Source organism: Diplotaxodon limnothrissa, linkage group LG14 (assembly GCF_057381915.1).
Source record: "Diplotaxodon limnothrissa isolate DT_005_m linkage group LG14, D_limnothrissa_male_GT1.1, whole genome shotgun sequence".
Classification (NCBI taxonomy): Eukaryota; Metazoa; Chordata; class Actinopteri; order Cichliformes; family Cichlidae; genus Diplotaxodon; species Diplotaxodon limnothrissa.
In genome coordinates, this window is record NC_140609.1 from 4,425,689 (window position 1) to 4,447,005 (window position 21,317).

At 38.6% G+C, this 21,317-nt stretch overlaps 1 protein-coding gene across 1 annotated transcript in view; it reads left to right on the forward strand.

The window, feature by feature from the left end:
• Positions 1-20,788, forward strand: part of pipox (pipecolic acid oxidase) — a 33,006-nt gene extending 12,218 nt beyond the window's left edge. The window contains exons 5-8 of the mRNA XM_085371595.1: positions 1,679-1,831; positions 7,189-7,338; positions 11,092-11,167; positions 19,004-20,788. Coding sequence (XP_085227721.1) covers positions 1,679-1,831; positions 7,189-7,338; positions 11,092-11,167; positions 19,004-19,134 — 510 coding nt within the window. The 3' untranslated portion in view covers positions 19,135-20,788. The remainder of the gene's footprint in view (positions 1-1,678; positions 1,832-7,188; positions 7,339-11,091; positions 11,168-19,003) is intronic.
• Positions 20,789-21,317: the final 529 nt, after the last annotated feature.

The window sequence follows — 21,317 nt, forward strand, 5'->3', positions numbered from 1 at the left end:
CGTTTGGTTGCAATAGCTATTTGCAATGGGCTATTGAAAGTGACAAAATTCAATACAACCACCAGGTAACTTCCTTTAGGTGCTTGCCATTCTATTTTTACTCTAGTGTGACGGAGTCATAACCGTTCACGTGTCATTTAATGTAAGCTGTAAAATGATGTTCAGAAACGTAAAATTAGCTAACAAAATTCAGTGTGTCCTTGGTTCAGTGGTGCTTTATAGGCGCTGTGTTTTTTGCCAAATCATTTTAACTGCTTCCGTGTGCTCGTTTTTAGCTTGGCTGAGTCAGTTTTGCAATGAACTGCAAAACCTGCTAAATCCAAATGTAAATAAGGGCATGAGTCACCAGCAGCAGTGGTGGTTCAGTTGATGAGCTGTGGCCAGGTTTATTAGAAATAATTCTATTGTGGGCAAAACAAAAAAGATTGTAATTAAATTTTGCAAATAATATTTTTTACATGAGCAATCTTTGCATAAACAGTAAATCTGTGGACTCGGTTAAATTCCTTGGTGGGCATATCACAGATGATGTGAACTAAACCACAAGTACATCCTTTAGAGAAGAAAGCACCATAGCTCCTGTAGTTCTGATGGACTGAGAGGTTTGTTCTCCAAAATGAAAGATGCTAGAAGATTAAAATCCTGGGAGGAAAAATTATTTCCTGACTGTAGATGCATGTAATTAGTGATGCCTGTGACAAACACACCATATGTATTACCTTATGACTAATATTATTAATTTAGAATATTAACTTGTGACTTTTTTCATGCAGTGCATGAGATCCAATCCAGTTCAGCTCCCCCACCCCTTTTATCACGGGGATACTGTCCTTCCTACCCTTTTATATTCATCTGAAGATACCACAGAAACAAAATAATTTCTCTTCCACATTTAAACAGCTCAAGAGACCTGATTCAGCAAATCAGTCTTTTCCATTTTGCAATATGCCACACAGCCTGAAAAGAGAAGGTGATGAGAAAACAAGCAGACAGCTGTTAGAGTGGAGAAGTGGAGGTGATATTGGAATTGCATTATTCAGGCGGGGTGGTGGTGGGGTGAAAAGGTGTTGAATGTCATGCTTGAGTGAACTGGCGGAAAAGCACAAGCTCTGAGCACATTGGCTCACCAGAGCACTTGTGTCAGAATTTTTATTGTCCCGGGGAATGAGTGTACGGCCTATTAGTTCATTACACTAAAAGCTCCTGAAAAATGTGTCCTTATTATTGCTACCCATTGATGGACGTCATTTGTACAAGCATGTGTACGTTTCATTAAATCCTAATTCTCGCCTCACCACTGCAGAGCAACTTTTGTAATAGCACTTTTGTTTCAGAGGAAATAAATCTGAGTAGGTTGCAGTAGGAGGTGTTATGCATGAGTATATTTTAAGTTTTAGCTACTATGGTGTTTGCAAGCTGATATCAACGTGCTAATTTTGTTTCAAATGTGTAATATTCAGATTTAAAATTTAGACTATACATTATACAATATGTTTAAACTATAATAAATTCAATTCAGTCATATGTGGGGAAACCCTGCATTCAACAAGTACCAAGACTGGCATGCCATTTTGCATTAATTTATTTATTCTTTTGGTCAAGCTGGTCAATGCTGTATAAATATACAGTCAGTCTTGAGGTCCTTGACTGTGTTGCTAATGACTTTATGTTACTGCAGGTAGTAAAGATCAACGTGTGCTACTGGAAGGAGAAGGTTCCTGGGTCCTATAGCATGAAGCAGCGCTTTCCCTGCTTTGTACAAACTGAATGCTTGGAGTCCAAAGTGCATATCTACGGACTTCCGTCCAATGAGTACCCAGGGCTAATGAAGGTACGTCATGTAACTGGGCCTTTAAGTGAAGTTTTACACAGAAATTACTGCATACCTACCTCTAACATACAAACTGTGAGCAGGAAGTAGACTTTATAAAAGATCAATTCAAAATTTGATTTCAACATGTGATTTTGTTGTTCCTCATTTGGTTTTGTTGTCTCAGTAAATGCTTCTAGCACTTCAATATCGGTATATAAATCTGTGCTGTGTACTCAACCAGATACATTTTTTTAATCAAATGAAGGCAACGACACCAGAGTATAGCTTATGGATATGAATAACAGGGGTGTTATTTAAGTTCAGTGGCTGAACTGTGGGAGTGGAAAGGAGGACCCAAGAGCGGACACGAGTTTAAACACTGGATTTAAACAAAAAGTGAGCCATTTATTATGGCTGGAAAACAATGAATAAAAAAATAAAGCAAAGACAAGCAGGGCGAAAACTAAACTAAAATCTAAACTGGGAAAAATTAAACTATGATTACTATGACTGAACTATGGTAACTGTGATAACAAACCTTATCAACATTATTCTGACCAGGAACGTGCGAGAAACTATGATGAACAAGAACATGAAACATGAAGTACATGGAACTTGACGTGACGTGGTGGGAGGAAACACAGACGACCTGACGAAGACTGAAGGAAAACAGTCTTTGTGTGTAGGGGAAGTAGGAACATATGGGGAAACAGCTGACTAGAATAAACATAATGAGGCCACAGGGGAAGTAAAACTAAACACATCAAACATGGAAACACCAGGCTTTTCAAAATAAAACAGGAAACATAGAGAGACGTAGACATGACAACACCAGCTAGACAATAAGAACATAGAACACGGGTAGACAAGCACACGGGCATGACTGAAAGTAAAGCACTGAGGACAAGACAGACCACATAGAGGACAGGAAAGGACTCATAACTAAAGAGACATAGAAGAACCTAAAATAGACCTAAAACTCAAGGCCAACTAATAATAATACTGGAACTTGATATCCTTTCAATATAATATAAGAAATCACAAAAATAAACTCAAAATGCTGGGTCACAGCCCCTGACATGAACAGGCAAAAACAGGGCCAAATGCAGCGGTCCAGTTCAAATCTGACCTTTTACTTGCACGTCTTCACTGGTGTCCTCTCTGCTTTTTATTGAACAATATCTCTGTGAAGGTTCTCAGTCATCCAGGTCATCGTAGTCAAAGGAGCTTGCAAAGAAAAGCGTCTGGACTTCTTTAAGTTACTTGAAGACGTTTCACCTCTCATCCGAGAAGCTTCTTCAGTTCTAAGGTCAAATGGTGGAGAGTCCCAGATATAAACCTAGTGGGAGTTTCCCCCCACAGAGGGACAAAAGGACCCCCTGATGATCCTCTAATCGCCTGAGCCAAGGTGTGAAACTGGGTGTGGGTCCCAATCAGCCAGAGTTTCGGGTGAGTTCATTGTGAAACCTTATCATGCGAATTCCTCTTTCAAACCATCTGATGCCAATGTTCACATTTTGGACAGAGAGGACAGATGGTTTGAAAGAGGAGTGAAAGAAGCCATCTATGTCCACTGTGAGCGACCATCTTTGAACAGAGGCGGGGGTTTACGACACCAACTCTCTGCCATCTATAATCCAGTTTTGAGATCCCTTCCCAGACGCCTTAACGCCCACTCACATTCTGGGCCATCTGACCTCAGGAATTCGCATGATAAGGTGATAAGGTGGGGCCAGGTTTCACAATGAACACACCCGAAACTCTGGCTGATTGGGACCCACACCCAGTTTCACACCTTGGCTCAGGCGATTAGAGGATCATCAGGGTGTCCTTTGTCCCTCTGTGGGGGGAAACTCCCACTAGGTTTATATCTGGGACTCTCCACCATTTGACCTTAGAACTGAAGAAGCTTCTCGGATGAGAGGTGAAATGTCTTCAAGCAACTTAAAGAAGTCCAGACGCTTTTCTTTGCAAGCTCCTTTGACTATTGAACAATATCATAAAGTAAAAATAACTAATATTTTAAAAAGAATATGAGTAATAAAATCACCAACAAACAGTTATTTAATCTTATTTGTAAGTTCATTGAGCTCTTTATTCACTCATATGCCTACATTCTTGGGCATTTGAACTCTAGTCTCTTTTTTCACTTCCTTATCTCCATGTTATTCATTTTCTTGTGTGCCACTCAGCCTATTGTTCCCTGTGCTTTGAATCTCAGTGCACCCCCATACAGAATTCAAACTCAAAACCACCCTGCTGTGAGATGACTGTACTAACTAGTGAACAACAATGCCAAACGGCATATTACTGAAATTATATTCAGTTCTGTCAGATGATTTATCCTTTTATATTGTAGAAATCATGTTGGATAACTGGTTACCCTTTATTTGAAAGGACTTTATATAACTTTTTATTTAAATAATAATAAACATAACTGCTATAAGAAGTTAATTTAGGGTCATCATTATTGTTTTTAGCATCCTTTAAATTGTCTCATTGAGATCAAGATCTATTTGTCCAACAAAAGTGCAAAAAATGTTTTGTGATAAGAAACACATACTGGGGTGGCTGTAGCTCAGGAGGTAGAACAGGTCATCTGCTGACCGGAAGGTTGTCTGCATGCTAAATATCCCCAAGTTGCTCTCCGATTCATCCATCAGAGTATGAATGTGTTTGAATGGTAGTTAGAAAGCACTTCAAAGCATAAAAACGGTGCTTGTGTGAATGGGTGAGTGTGGTATACTTGCTGACATATGCAGCCTTTAAGCCTTTTCTTGAGAGGTGGTCCGCATGGTTTTTAAAAGGGAGTCTAGCATCCATTCACAGTCCTGAGTGTTTAACATTTTAAATTTCATGACTATGAATGTTTGAATATGAACTGTTGGCTGGATATTTTTAGGTGACCTTGTAAGTATCGTGTATTTGGTTTTAACAAAGTTTTAAAGTTTGTGTGATAAGAGAGTTCTAAAATGTATCAAAAGTAGCAGTTGTTGCTGTTAAGGGCCCAAACAGTTATTAGGTTTAGGGGGAAATCCCTTTTTCACACAGGGCTATGTAGGTTTAGAAACTGTGTTTTGTGTTTACCTGTTAGCTTTGTCTAATATCTAATATCTTGTTGATATGAATTTTGATTTAATTGTAAACAAGGATCTAACAGTAACTCAGTAAGAGGGCAAACACTTTGTCACACCAGTATAGATGTGCAAACGTCTCTAATTGTCCATGTTCTCCAGTAGTTCAGAACACAGCACTTCCTTGCTGTATTTAGTTTTATTGCTGCCACCCAGACACATCTTGCTAATAATTGAACTGAACATTGTCACGTGGTTTGTGGTGAGACATTACGGTGTGCTTGGAGTTCACTTAGGTTATTACTCTGTGTGAAAAAAAGTCAAATCACAGGGAAAAGCAGCAAAATCATCAACTGATTTAGATCGGAGTAAATGAACTATATGTGTGAAACTGACACTAAGAGGGACTCTAAGATTTGCTAGGCAAGATAATTTTGAGATGGGGCAGCGATTATTTAAGTTACAAGGGTCACTACCGTTATGGAATAGAGTATCTGTGCTTATTGTCCTTTGGTCTTGTTGCCCTTTGGCAATAAGACTGATGAAGCAACATAACTAGGCAGTGCTCCAAATGAAAGCACAGGACCCACAGGGTATAGATGCTGTTGGTGGTGAATCAAATGGTAGATGGAGTGTTTCAGAATCCCAACATCCACAATAATGTGTAGTTTGGGCAGAGGAGAAGGGTGTGGTATCTTAGTGAAAGAAACTGATCAACTGTCTTATCATGTCTTGTGATCCAGCATTTAGTGCACAAAGCTGTAACCAGCCTTGCATCTATCCATTGCCAGCCATTTCATCTTGTACAAATCTGGCCAACTCTTCCAAGTTTGTGTTGTTTTTCCTTCTGACCAGATGTGGTTTTTGTACCACCACCCCGCCTCAGGCGATCAGTATTGTGGCCCTAATACTCTGTATCTGTAGGGTTATGACTTTTGGAGTTCTCTTTTAAACAAATACATATGAACTGCATATAATAATATAATTGTCCTTCTGACAAAATTAATTGGTACTGTAATTAATGTTACAAGTGTACATTTCTAGGAGATGGGTCATTCTTCAACATTGTTGCCGAATACTGTTCACTTCTTTTTTCCACATTTTATCTGCTCTTCAGACATTTTCTGTTTTCCTTTAAAAGTTTATGAATCCATGCATGTTTGGAGGGTATATCCAAATTCACAAGCAAGTCTTGCTAACATTTGACCATTATTTATCAAAGCTGGAAAAAAAGGTTTTAGATTTTATTGTTTTAAAGAACTTAATTAAGGCAATTAATAGATAACTTTAAGTGTTTTATGTTTTGTTGTACACAACTGTTAATGCTTTTCTTTAAAAACAGAAATGCTGTGGCAAAATGGACTTTAAAATGTGATTTGTTCTCCCTCGACATCATATTAGTTGTAAGGTTTGTGCTGGAGTTGATGTCATCCGATGACACATCTCTATTTTGGGCATTATGGCAAGCCAGCAGGAGCTCACAGTCTAATAGCAGACCACATGCACAGCAGAGAACGGGAGGACAGATGGTGATGCCACGTTGCATTATTCACTCGAAGACACAGTCACCAGAGCTAGCAATGCTTGGACCATTTAACAGTTTGAAAGAATGCCAAAATGAAGCAGAAGACGGTGGCATTTTCTCATCTGTAGTTTGTTTGTTTTTACAGCAGGGACCTGCCAAGCAGTTTTCTAAAGCAGAAAACCTAAAGAAAAAAGTCAAAGCAGCAGTTCTTTTAATCCCTCAGGGTTCTCACTTTGCCTTTAGTCTCCGAGTAAGACTGTATGTGTCAAAACTGGCTTATAAAAACAGCACAAAAAAAGATGCTTTGGAAGTTTTTGTAGAGTCATCCTAACCGACAGTAGCTACTGAAATGAGCGGAACATGCTCGTGCCTTATTACATTTAATATAAAGCATTTTATTGAGTTCTGAATAACCCCAATCGGTGCTGCAAAAACAATCTGAGACAGCCTGCTAAACTGCAAAATGGTGAACAAAGAGCTTCTTGTGTGCACCTGCACCTTTGAAAAGTACCAGGTTTGCAGTGAACTTGTGCATAGTGCCATTCAAGCTGTGTTTCTGTTGTCATTCAATTGATATAAACACCAAAGCCACAATTAGTCCCACGGTCACATAACACAAAATGCTCAGATGCAAAATTGTTACTATGACATAATAACAGAATGCAAAGCTATTCTATTCACAATACTGCAGCTGTCCTTCTGCTCCTCATATCACTGAAAATGTGCTGAGTTTTTGGTACTTTCATATAGAACTAATACCAGTGATGTCATTACAGGTGTGCTACCATATGGGCAGCAAGACAGACCCAGACCAGAGAGATTTGCAGAAAGACAGGTCTGATATTGAGATTCTCCAGCATTACATCGCCCGCTGCTTTCCTGGCCTCATCCCTGAACCTGCTATAGTGGAGAGCTGCTTGTATACGGTACAGTGTTAACATTGTGTTTTTTGTTGTCATCTTCATCTGTGAAAGTGCAGAGAGAAAAAAAACGATAGTGAAAATTTACTGCGTAAATTGTGTATTGCGTTTATAGAATCACCAGTCAAATCTAGTAAACAGAGCTGTGTCCCAAAATAAGGTTTAAAAAGGTCTTCTTCTGTCTGCTGTACTTCACCACAGACAGGGATTAACAAATGTGTTAGACCACCAGTCTTAAAAACAAGAAAACACACAAACGTTTTAGTAATCTGTCAAAAACTAGTTTAAACTTAAAAAATTCTGTTGGTATTTAAGCAAAAAGCAAACTGAAGGTAACCTGTTCGTCGCCAACAATGAAAATATCATTTATAATGCTAAAATGAAAAATGCAGACTTTTCTCGATAATGGATAATATATTCTATTCTATTCTGCATTCTGGATAGATTATATATTCTATCCAGTATCAAGGGGATTTATCAGAATAAATGAAGTTTATAATACAAAATGTGAAGTGTGTGAGTTTCTGTCTGTACTTAGGTTCTTGTCAGGTTTTAATGCTGTTCTAAGGTTCATCTTATGCAGTGCAGAACTGGGTTTATGTATTTTGTTTTTAAAGCGGTTTTGCAGCTGCTCACCAACACATGATCACATACTGAAGCAATAGGACAATAACATTTTGGCCACCTTGTCTAATATCACTGAAAATCCTGACAACTCTTCTCTCACTTAACAAGTCATTCTTAAGAAGATAACTAGTCTCTTCTGTTGTGCTCAAATTTGGTCTTCTGTCAGAGGTCACTATGCATATACAGTGGCCTTTTCTATCGAGTTAAACAGGTTTTTGAAACATTTTTTATAAAGACTTTGACAGGAACAGCTCACAAGGCCACAAGAAGCAGAACGAAGAGGCTGCAGCACTCTTGAGTGAATGTGCATTAAATCTTACTGCTTTTTTGAAAATAACACTTATTTAATTTACTCAAAGTTTGGTTACCAGGGTAACCCGGGTTCTCTGAATACAAAGTGAGGAGTCTCATAATGGGAAGCCCTACTACCACTACATCTAAGACGTAAGGGGTGAGGTCACTTCCACAGCACCTTTGGTGCCCTTGTTTCTTTTGAAAAGAACAAAGGCTAGCTCACAGATACCCAACCACATCTGTCCCACAGCTGGTGGACTGTGAAGAGCAAATCAGCTCCAGGAGTGAGGCTCAATAGAGTAGGAGTTCCTGCTCCATTTCTTCCTTTAGTCCAAAGTTGGGATCGCCCCCAAGACCAAGTGAGCAATCTAGGTGTTCAAAGAGTGCAGTGAAAAAAGCATGGAAGAATGAGGGGTCATCAACACTTGGGCCATATATACTTACAATACATAACTTTTTGTTAAGCATAGATAATTTAATGGCTTTATAACTGTGTTGAGTACTGTAAAATTAACATTTTTATGTATTAAAATTGCTACTCCCCTTTGCCTAGAGTTATAGCAGGCTGAGAACGCATCAGGAAACTCAGGTGTTTTAAGTTCATCTGTAGCTGTAGCAGGTCTATCAGTCTCTTATAATAAAACAACATCTGCCTGTAGTGTTTTTAAGGTGGTTAAGTATCTTATCTTTAACCTCTTCTCTCTGGAGTCTGCTCAATGCACTTTCCATGTGACAAACCTTAGTGTGCCCATAACTGTGTGTGTGCAGCTAATGTTGCACACTGCGTGTGACGCTGAAATAATTGAGGAAAAAAAATACCGTATTTCCCGGACTACAGAGCGCACCTGAATATTAGCCGCACAAGCTAAAATCAGGGGAAAATCCTGTTTTGTACATACATTAGCCGCACCTGACTAAAAGCCGCAGGTGTTTCAATGTTGACTTATCATATGTAAGAGAATATGCACAAAGGGAATTGTCAGGAAAGAGATGGCTGTTTGGAGACATCACTTTTATTAATATTTTGAAAAACAAGTTATGGGTACATATTTGCATAACTTTTTAGGTATATGTACAAGTAGCGGTAATTACAAGTACGAAACATGTACTGTGCTTCATAAATGAGTAACAAATGTAGTACATAACAATAACCTGCAGCACACCAGAAAAATAGATTGGACTACCTTTTAGGCTCAGGTGCAGTGACACGGCTTTAACAAAAAGAAAAGTCAGTCATTCACCACCATCTTCCTGCGCACTAAAACCACCAAAGTCCTCTCCTCCAGTGTCGGAAACGAACAGGCTCAGGATGGCTTCGTCATCCACTCTTCGCTTCTCTCCTTCGTTGTCACTTTCAAAACCAAAGAAATCCTCGTTGTCAGTGTCAGAGTCGAACACCCTCAGAAGGGCCGTGGCGGTGTCCTCCTCTCCATCATGCAGCAGTCCAGCCCTTCGAAATCCGTTGGTGATCCTGGATGTTTTCACACTTTTCCACGCTGTCAGAATCCAATGGTGGAGTTGGGCATAACTTGCTTTTCGCAAGTTTATCGCCGCTCATCATCCACGCCTCCAGCTGAACGCATAGCGCTACTTTGAAGTTTGTTTTTCGCGCTACTTCGTACGGCACTACGTTGCCTGGCGGATGGACATGTGACCAACATACCACTCTTGAACCCCGATCCTTCCGCCAGGCAACGTAGTGCCGTACAACAGCGGAACAAACAAAACAAATCCGCTCATGGACAATCCATAGAAAAGCCGCACCTGACTAAAAGCCGCAGGGTTCAAAGCTTGTGCAAAAAGTAGCGGCTTATAGCCCGACAATTACGGTACATACATCAGTCAGGTGAGGGGAAAAAAAGAACGTTTGATAGGATGTTCCATAGGGATGCATTATGTAGATGTGGATGTGCTGGTGCTGAGTGCATATGTACTTGATATGCTGAGCAGATGTGTAAAGATTGAGTGTGTTCAAATCAGTTTTATTTATACAGCACCAAATCACAATAAAGGTTGCCTCAAGGTGCTTTATATTGTTCGGTAGACCCTACAATAATACATCAGAGAAAACCCAACAATCATATGATCCCCTATGAGCAAGCACTTTGGCGACAGTGGGAAGGAAAAACTCCCCTTTAACAGGAAGAAACCTCCGACAGAACCAGGCTCAGGGAGGGGCGGGGCCATCTGCTGCGACCGGTTGGGGTGAGAGAAGGAAGACAGGATAGAAGACATGCTGTGGAAGAGAGACAGAGGTTAATAACAAGTATGATTCAATGCAGAGAGGTCTGTTAACACATAGTGAGTGAGAAAGGTGACTGAAGAAGAAATACTCAATGCATCATGGGAATCCCCCAGCAGCCTACCTATTGTAACATAACTTATGATGTTATGTTGAATTAACAAATTAACATTAATAAGTTGGATGTTAATGGAAGAAGAGGATAGAAAAATGTAGTGGATCCCCTCTGTTAGAAATACATATTAGAAATTTATCCAAGTATGTTAACACTCTGAGTCCCGCTGCCCACAAGGAATTCAGGGCTGCTTTGATACACTTGGTGAAAACTCTAGGGTTCAGTTCCAGTGCTTACAGGAGAGTCTGATCGTTGTCATTTTCTGTGTGCAGTATAAAGGCTTATATAGAAGTACCATGCACACCATTCTTCCACCCAAGCAGGCAGGGGGCCTAGAGGATTTAAGTTCTAAAGTGGTACAGCTGCACCGTCTTGAAACAACAACCTGCACTTTCTGATTATTTTTTTTCTTGTTTTGTTGGGTTTTTTGTTGTTGTTTTTTTAAAATTTACTAACTCTTCATATTTTATTGTTTTTGCAGCTAACGCCTGACCATCATTTTGTGCTGGACTACCACCCTGCATACAGCAACATCGTGATTGGAGCAGGATTTTCAGGTACAGCACAATATGGCTCCAAAAAAATGAAAGAAAACATGTGTAGCACATATAACTCTAGCCATATTTGTCAGGATAAATAGCTGACTTCTATTCATTCAAAACTACTGTTAATTCCTTTTTTAATGAAATAGCTATGTCAGTTTATATTTGGAGGTTTCTTTTCATTTAGCATACTTGTAGTAGTAGCTGTAGCCTAGCAACAGCTAATTCTGTCAGTACTCTAGCTCTGAGAATTTCAGACAGGAGCTGCTTCAGACCATCACAGTTATTCAAACCACACAAAAAACCAAAGTATAGATAGGAATGGTAATATTTTTTTGCTGTCAATGCAGGTGTTAATTTCTTAATGTAGACGTTTCCTTTTGAGACATTTCCAGCGTAACCAGATCTGTGTTAATAGTTAATATTGAAAACGAAGAACCAAGGTAAGGTGCATCGTGTGGTGATGCCTCAGGCACAAGGGCTCTGTGGGAAAGGGGATTTTAAGTAGTCATGAACACTAGACAGGTATCCTCTCCACTCAGGAAACCCTGCAGCTGTGGACACTCTGCATTAATCCCTTCTAATTCTTCAAAATCATCCCTGATGGTCAACAAAGTCCTTGGGTCCTTGACACAAAAGTCAGAAAAATCAAATCAAGCAAAATCACAAAAAATCAAAACAAAATGACATTTTCCTGAACTAGTTTCTGAGTCTGTGTTGTAGCTGATAAACTTGCAGCAGTTCCATTTAGATGCTCGTGATAATGATTTAACGCAATGAATATGAGCTTCAACTGAGTTTGTTTTTCCTCAACAAATCATTTTGGAAAAAGTCCCTTTAACAATATTTCATTGAGCAAAGAGATTCATTTTATAAAAAGGGGAAATTGAATGCTGGAATTAGCTTTATTTACAGTTTGTAAAATTTATTTTATTTAATTATCATATTATAGCAGATAAGTACTACTGTGTACCACTGTGTGATTTAATCACCCTACTGAACTACCTTGGTCCTGTAGTAATATTAGTAATATTGCAGCTGTTCTGCATCAAATTTGATGCCACACAAATTATTTGTGCCGCTCCAAAAAATAATTTCTGTCCACTATGAGATAAAGGAGAACAACAGCCTGATACCTGCAGGCCTGACAACAGGAGATGTATCACTCCTGTAACTCCTGTAACATTCAGCAGTCGCCTCATTGTTCTGACACACACAACAAAACTATTGACTACACTACACACTAACTACACAAGATTTGTGCTAAACGTCGCAAATCTCTCACATCTTAAAACACCGCCGTCACGTTTGAATCGTGTTTGTACTGTAATGTGAAATATAAAATAAGGCTTGTATCGCCCACAGTCTGCCTCAGTGTGGCGTGAGATTATACGACCTGAAAATGTTTTCACACAAGTAACAATTTTTATCAAGACAGTGTCAAAAATATTTTTGGAAAAATCTCAGCGTTGGTTTAAATTTATTTATTTAAATTTATTTAAATGTATCATATCAGACGTATGTGCATTAATGGTTTGTAAAGAGTTAGTCAGTAATATTCACATGAACTGATTTCCACATATAATTCATTAATGTCTCTAGATGCACTTAGATATCATGTTTAAATGATCAAACTTACATTTTAAGAGCTGAAATGTGTAGCTGTACTACCAAAGAAACAGTAGCACTGAGTTTTAAAATAACGATAAATTTACTGAAGACTTTACAAGATCAACGAGTTTCCGCCAGCATTAATCTCCTCAAACCTCCTTTGTGCACACCTTGGTTACATACACAGCCTGTTTCTTTTTTTTCTTTTTTCTTTTTTCTTTTTTTCTTTTTTTACATTTTTCTTTTCTTTTCTTTTTTTTAAATAAATAAATTGGTACAAATGGTTTTTGAAAAAGTACATTGAAATAATAGTTCGTTTTTTAAATATTTTTTCCCTATTCCATTTTTGGATTATCAGCTAAAGATGAGCCAAAATGGCAGGCTCCTCTGAGCATCATGAAACTAGCTGACAAGGCTTGTTGACACCTTTACTGTATTAAGCCATTATCCTCACAATCGCTTATTAAAGGCAAAACACCGTGACAGCAGTCAAACAAAACAAACAGTGTCTGTTTTGATTCAGTCGACAGAGTCAGCGGCGTTGTTAAAATGAAAATGTCAACAGCTCAAGACAAAGAACAGCAAGAAGTGTTCTGGCACTGTGTACACCAGATGTGTGCAGATGAGTGCCAACTCCAAAACAGCAGGAGCAGCAGCTAAATTAATCAGCATTGCTTGTTCCAGGAAGAACAGCAGTGTTACTCGGAACTCGGGGAATCAAGGGTTTCACCTCTGTCAGAGCAGCAGCCTAAAGAGGGAAAAAGAAATGAAGAGTAGTTGCAGAAAGAAAGAGGAGCCAGATGTTTGCTTTTAGTAAATGTAAGTAAGACAGTTTAATTAATGTTATTTAACAAAAAAGGGACATCATATTTTTTAGGATTAACTAATAATTCATATAGATCAATATAATTGGGGGGTTTTTTTGCAACCAAAAGGAAAGAAAAGAATCTATATTTCTTACTATTGTCTAAAGACTTTAAATGCACTTAAAAAAAACTTTAGACCCTCTTATTATCTACAGTCTGAGAGCTTCCAAGAATGGAGATGCAGTTTTCCAGAGATATTAAAATCTGTACTCACATCTAGGTAACACATTTGCCCTATATTGTGCATATGCACAATATGAGATATATGCACAGTATGAGGTTGCCATTGTTCCCATAAATACAGATCGGTGGCAAAAGTGGCCAGTTTAGTTTCTGACAGATAATAAATACAAATTTTAACCAAAATTAACCTTTTATTTTCACATCTGCACTTACGAATAAAAAGGAACCTTTAAGTTTGACAGAAATAAGGATGTGATTTATACTGTGATATTCATGTTGACTGATCATGATCTCATATCATCCAGCCATTCCTGATCATCAGGATTTGTGCACTCAATTCTCAATTAACAGGAAGTTAATGTGGTAAAAATGTAGCTTTTTTTATATCTGGTTCTAATCTCTGAAGGTTTTTCGGGGAGCCTTTTGGAGAAAGTAATAAGAAGTCCAGCACAAAAGTCCTGACAAGCTGCTATTCTTTATGACATTTTGACAGCAACAGCTGAAGATGGTCTAGTCTGAAATATTGTTTATTGACAAGTGTAATAATAGTGTACGTTTTGTGTCAAGTCTGAATTAGTTAATACATAGCACTGAGTAATTAGCAATAATTTTATCAAAATATTCAAAAAGTCCAAATAATATCCCTGTCTTCATACATTCAAATCTTAATTTTATTACTGCAGAAAACTTTCCAGTTTTATTTGTTCTCAAATGTTGAATCAGTTATCAGAAGTGTTATTTGTTTTTGGTCAGTATAAAAATTATTGCAGCTTTACTGATTGATTGGTAAACTGCATTTATAGTGGGAATTTCTAGGGGCCAGTGACAGATTTTCCAGGACCCATCAGTTACTTAATAGTTGTATCCTCAGTCTCACAGGAGACATCAGGATTCTTAACCACCGTTATTCTTACATTTGTGTTCTTCTCTAATTAACATGCCAGAGGCTCCCATGCGGCCTGCTCGACTCCACCTCTCCTCTCCTGCAGTTATCTATAGTGTCTCCTGGCACCTCTCCGTGTCTTCATGCAGTCGTGTCCTTTACCTAATTATAACTGTAATTAATATCCTGCTCCCAGTGCTTTGCTCTCAGACAAGTATGCGCTCACTGGGCTAACAGGCCTGCAATAGAAAATGTTGCAAATATAGATTACGTATTAATGGGGTTGTTTTTTTTTCTTATTCTTAGAGGTGTATGAGTAATGAAGCTAAAAATGTAGAGCTTCACACCAAATGCACATGTGCAGCCATGGAGGAAATGGTAGGTCTGTACTTAGCCTGTGCATCAAGTGCTGCAGAGGTGCACCAGCATGCACTGCTTCCATTTTTCACCAGGAATATTTTGCTGCAAGTCTTCATCTGTGTATTTGAGTTTCATTCAGTTTTATTTACATAGCACCAAATCATAACAGCAGTCACCTCAAGCCGCTTTAGGTGAGTGAACAAGAAACACTCAGTGCATCATGGGAAGCCCCCAGCACCTACTGTAACGTAACTATACGCTTTCTCAAAACAGAAAGTTTTCTGCCTGAAGTTAAAACTAGCGTGGGTGTCTGTCTCATAGAAAACAAGCTGAGAACTGGTTCCACAGAAGTGGGGCCTGAAAGCTGTGGACTAGGGACCGCAAATAAGCTAGTAGTCTTTTGTGGTGATCAGGTACTCTGAGTTTATTAAGATAAGATGGGGATAAGTAGTAAATGCTTATCCTAGTTTTTCAGCATGACTTTGACGTAGGATGTTTCTCATTTTAGAGATACTGCACAAATGCAAAAGGCAGTCATACATGTTTGTGTAACATGCACGTGGAATGACCTATCGTGGTCAAAAATGAGTCCAGCTTTTGTCAGTGTTAATGCCAACCACACATCATGATGCTACAATTTTTAGGGCCAAGAACAAAACATCTTGTTTATTTGAATGTACAAGTAGGAAATTAGAAGTCATCTAGATCTTTGGCTTTAAGCCATTCCTGCAGTATAACTAATTAATGTGTGTCATCTGGCTGCATGGATAAAGTTGAGTATCAATGCAATGAAAATGTATGGTATGCTTTCAAATGCCTAAGGAAAGCATGTATACTGTATCCAAAATCTTGTGGAAGTCCATAATTAATTTAATTTAATTATGTGCCTTAAATCAAAGACAGATTTATTGGTGAGAATGAACATTGTTTGCCTTCCAGTTTGTATTTTGTCCTATCTGTTTATGCTCTCTCTACACTCCACTCTTCTACTATATGGACAGAAGTATCAGGCCACACTTCATCTTTGAATCTGGGTGTTTCAGACTCATTGCAACAGGTGTAAAAAAAAAACAAAAAAAAAAACATAGCTATACATTCTGCCTTTGTAAACATTTGTGAAAGAATAGTTTGTTTTAAAGAACTCACCAAGCATGTTCCTGTAATAGGTGGACACAGAGGCTGAGTTTCTCAGAGGTAGAGATGGTCACAGATTTCCCAACCTGCAAAAGCTGCATCTATAAATTGTACAAACAATTTCAGAAAAATGTTCCTCAATGTACAATTGTGAAACTCACTGGAATGGAACTCACTAGATGGGCTCAGGAACACTTCCAGAAATTACTGTCTATGAACAGAGTTCAGCAAGTGTCATTAAAAACTAAAGCCTTTCTAGTGGCATTTGGCAACCCAATAGTTAGTATCCATGCAAGACTTTGACCATAAAGTAGATGCTAATTAATGACCTTCCAATATTAAGTAGAGATGGCACGATACCACTTTTTTATGTCCGATACCGATACCGATATCATAAATTTGGATATCTGCCGATACCGATATGAATCCGATATAGTGTGTTTTTTAATCAACAAAACTGTTTTTTAAATATCTTGCTGCATTTTGTATAAGTTCATACTCAAGTTTAAAACAACAACTACACTAAAGCTATTCTGTTATACCTGTATGCAAAAAAAAATATTTCATAGTTCAGCAATACTGATCAATCTAATAAACTTAAACCTACACCATCCTCCCTATTCTGGTATTTTAAAGAGTACTTAGCAGAAATATTAAGCAACCTAACTAATAGGGTTCCAACTCCCAGCAACAACAAAAATAAATAAATAAAAAATAGGGAACCACCCCTCACGCTCCACCTCATGATGCTTAATCGACGTAATCAACCTTAATTTGATGCAGTGTGAAAAAAAATGCACAGAAATCAATTATTTTTCAAGAAATATTAAATAGATTCAACATCTTTCTTCAACAAAATTGCACACTGCACAGATGGTACCTTCCCAAAGGAAAAAGTACTATAGCTTACTAGGGTATATTAGACTTAATAGTTACTATATACAGTAATTGACTTCTATTCATTTTACATCAAATTAAAACTTTGGGTGTCAGATAATTATTTATTAAAAGCTAGACATTTTAAATGAGAATAAGAAAGAAAAGTATGTCTTTGTGCCCCCTTTTCCCTGTTCATGCCCTATCGGCCCCCCTGGCTAAACTTTGCTAGATCCGCCCCTGCACAGTTACCAGCGTCAGCTACGTAGAAAAAGATCCTCGAGTAGAAAGTAATATTAAATACATTCTAACAACAGCTGATCAAGCTTAAACGTGCTGCTGTTGTTCAGCCGCTGGTTTCCTCTTTCTGGTGCAAAGTGGGCCAAAAACAAAAAAGAGAGACGGACTCACAACAGAAAAGCCGATCAGCTGATCATTGATCAGTTTCATGATTGAAGTAGCAGCAGGAGAGGCAGTCGCTTGTTAAGCTTAACGCAGGAATGCTTTACAAACATTCAGAGATGGACTTACACACTTGCTTTACTTCTCTCGGGGATAACTTTGTCGGAGATGAAATGCCGGGTTGCTAGCGAAGCTCCAAATGCTATCCAGACCACCGACAGGTCCCGCATGCCACAGCCGCTCTATCACGTGATGCATACTGCTCCGACGTGCTAACGTTCTGAGGTGAGTTACGGCGTGTTGCAAGTTTTGTGAGTTGCTTTCGTGATATTTAATGGATCGGATTACATTTTTTATTTTTCTCCGATATCCGATCCAGTAATTTAGGTCAGTATCGGACCGATACCGATACGTAATATCAGATCGGTCCATCTCTAATATTAAGTCAAAAATGTATTAACCTGATAGTTTTCTAGAGGAAACTCCAAAAATGTTAGCCTCACAGTAGCACTGAATAAAAATCTATTAGATCACCAAGGCTAGTGGGATTCATCAGTGGTCCTGCTTGTTGCTACCAAGTTACAAGGGGAGCCATCCAATGATTAAATTATTTAAATACAGACCCAAATAGTGGGCTGAATTACTGTAGTGGCCTCATTTGTTTTGTTTTTTATTCTTTCAGTAAAATTGATAACATGTTTTCAGAGAAAATACAATTTTCCAATTGCAATCATAACTAGTGATCATAACTAATGCTACTAATTGTTAATTATTAAGTGTACTGGATGTGCTCAGTCTCCATCCTTCCACTCACAAAGTTCATATTTTGAGGAAGTTCACATGCTTTAATCGTAACACAGAAACATGTGTTTCCTTCTGTTCTCTCCTTCACTTCATGCATTCATCATTAATGCGTGACATAAGTACTTTCAAGCAAGTACTGAGAACGGTTGCCATGGCTACAATATCATCCTGTAGGCTTGGCCTAGGTTTTCCATTCTCCTTCTCTGGCAAGATGAAAATTCACAGGTCCAAACTGTCAAAGGCAGCTTTTTATGACTTCAAAGCCAGACAGAATCCACAGGAGCCTTGAGACCTTTGTCAGATGGCACTGTGCTGCATTCTTCAAGCCCCGTTGATATTCACAATTTCCTTCTCAGACCCTAAAAACAATGAATCGTGACGCCTCATTTTAAAAATAGTATTTCTCTCATCTTACTCCTGAGCTAAGGCACATGAAGCCATTACGCCAAGAAAGGACAACTCTCCCCTAATTTAGTATTTGGTGTTGTTCACTAAAGTGAGTATATTCTCAGTGACAGGAGTTGCAACAGCTTTGCTTTTCTTTTATGTGTTCACTCATGTGAATCTCAAACCCAGCGCCTTATTCAGACAAAGCCCAAGAAATACAGGCTATTTTTATTCTAACTGCAAGGTGCCTGGCTTTGGTTCACATGAAGACATCAATTGATCTGACACAGCTTGATGACCTATGTTTGTGCTTTGCTCACTATGAAGGCTTCTTTATTTTTCCAGGTCATGGCTTCAAGTTTGGACCAATCATTGGCAAGCTTCTGTGCGAACTCAGCCTGGGAGAAGTGCCCTCCTATGACCTTTCACCTTTCCACATAAGACGCTTCCAGTCAAAGAGGAACTCAGCTTTATAGATCTGCAACACAGCGAGTGTTTTATAATAATAACAGCTAAATTATAATTTTAGTAAATTCATTTAATCACTACGTTTAAATTCTATGATTGTATTCTTTGTAAGTTTTGTTTTTTTTGGCACTAGGTGTAATCAAATGCTTTCAAGCATAATGAATATGTGTGCTGTTATCCATGTAACTAGGCTATAGGCTTTCTCTCATGATCTGATTTCTAACTAATATTTTGTGATTTCCATAATTACTATACAAACATTATAGATGGGCTCTATCAATCCACTGATCTGAAGCTCCTGAGTTGATTTGCACAAAGTAGTGCTTGTAGAAAGTTTACGAGATGTGATGAGGCTCATGTTTATGGTAGCATTACTGCGCATGTGTAATTCTGTCTGTAAACACGATAGCATGGAAAGTTTTGAATGACTTCTGATAAAACTTTCGCTCCTTTCCAGTCCAGTTCTTGTGTCTGACCATTTTCAGAGGATTTGTTTGTTTGTTTCTTACGCTACTAACAGACCTAAATGTGAATCAAGCAAAAAAGGCACCTGACTCATGACAGGAATCAGGGTTGTGTCTGCATATAACAGACAACTTGACCAAGAACCCATTTGAAATTGTGTATTTAGGCACTTTGTTATCAGCAGTCTGTCACAAAAACACTGTTCCCATTTCTTTAGTTGAATCTACAAGAAAATGTCAGAACTGTTTGACAGGCATAAACTGTGTTCTTTTTTACTAAAGAGTTGTTAGCTAAAAACACGGCACATCTTTGCATGGTGTGCAAGCTATCCCAAAAAGTTTGAGGGAACTTGACAAACTGAGGACAAAAGATGTGGCAGGCCTAAAACACTATGGCAGATGATTGGTGAAAGTCATGTTCCTAATGAATGGGTGGGAAATCCAGCAAAGACCTGACACAGGACCTGAGGGTGTTGTGAAAAATAAAATTGAGTGTTGAAGCCAAACTGTTTTTTCTGAGATTTATTAAAAGAAACCTTTGCAAAGGAGTCAGCACAGACGGTCTTCACACCAGCACGAACAAAGAAGCAAACTGGGAGAAGAGGCCCAGTTCAAATGGAGGGAGTCAGTAGTAAGGTAAGTAACAGTGAGTGAGCCATCTGTAAAACACAGTGGAGGCTTTGGCATGGTTGCATTTTAGCCATTGTTGTTGGTGATCTTACAGAAAAGTATTCTAAGTCATTGGATCTATTGTCCAATGTGGCTTGGAAAGCATCTGATTGGGAATAATTTCATTTTTCAGCTTGGCAGTGATCCCAAACAGAACAAAAGGTTCTTGTTACTTAAAACATTGGATAAAGAGCGAGGGGGGGGGGAACTGTTTTTCTTGGTTTCGGCTCTGACTGAAAAGTCCTAATAGCTCTGATTCTGTCAGTCGGTTGGTATGAAGAGCTCAGCTGGAGCTGAGGTGGGGGACACATTTTGGCCGTCCAATCATGTTGCTGACATCCAGTGACCACCCACCCACAGACTTACAAGAGTTAACAAACACAAAGGTTAAACTTTAAAATCATTTCATTACATTCACTTTGTTATTCTTAACACAGAGAATTCACATTGAAACATTCAGTCAGACATGGATAGAATTCATTGCATGTTTTACTCAGTTTATGTAATTCTGCTTCAGTTATATTTATCTTTAGCACATTTTCACATGAACATTTTTTGGGACATAATCCCATCTTAATTTAAATAGAGAGGAATACTTTTATCTTTTACAATGTTTGTCAGTCATCTTTTTAAATGTATTTTATGAAACATCTTTTATTAATTCATTCATTCTGTAAGTCATTCTGTGAGACTAGTGGCTACAGTGTGTCGCGCTCACCCCCATCCTGCACCACACACACCAGGGTCAGACTCTGTAAAGGTTTTCAATGGGGGGCTGTTATCACTGTTGTTTTATTTTCTGGTCAAACAACACAACGCAACACTGTAATCCCACATTGTTGAGCTATTGTAAATTCAACAATTAATGACATATTCATTATATGTATGCGTGTATACATGGATGGGTGGATGGATGGATGATGCATCAGTGACCCACCCTCCCTGGATTTCCATCATTTTATCAACTATCCATCCATCCATCCATCTTCATCCGCTTCGTCCGGGGCCGGGTCGCGGGGGCAGCAGCCTAAGCAAAGAGGCCCAGACCTCCCTTTCCC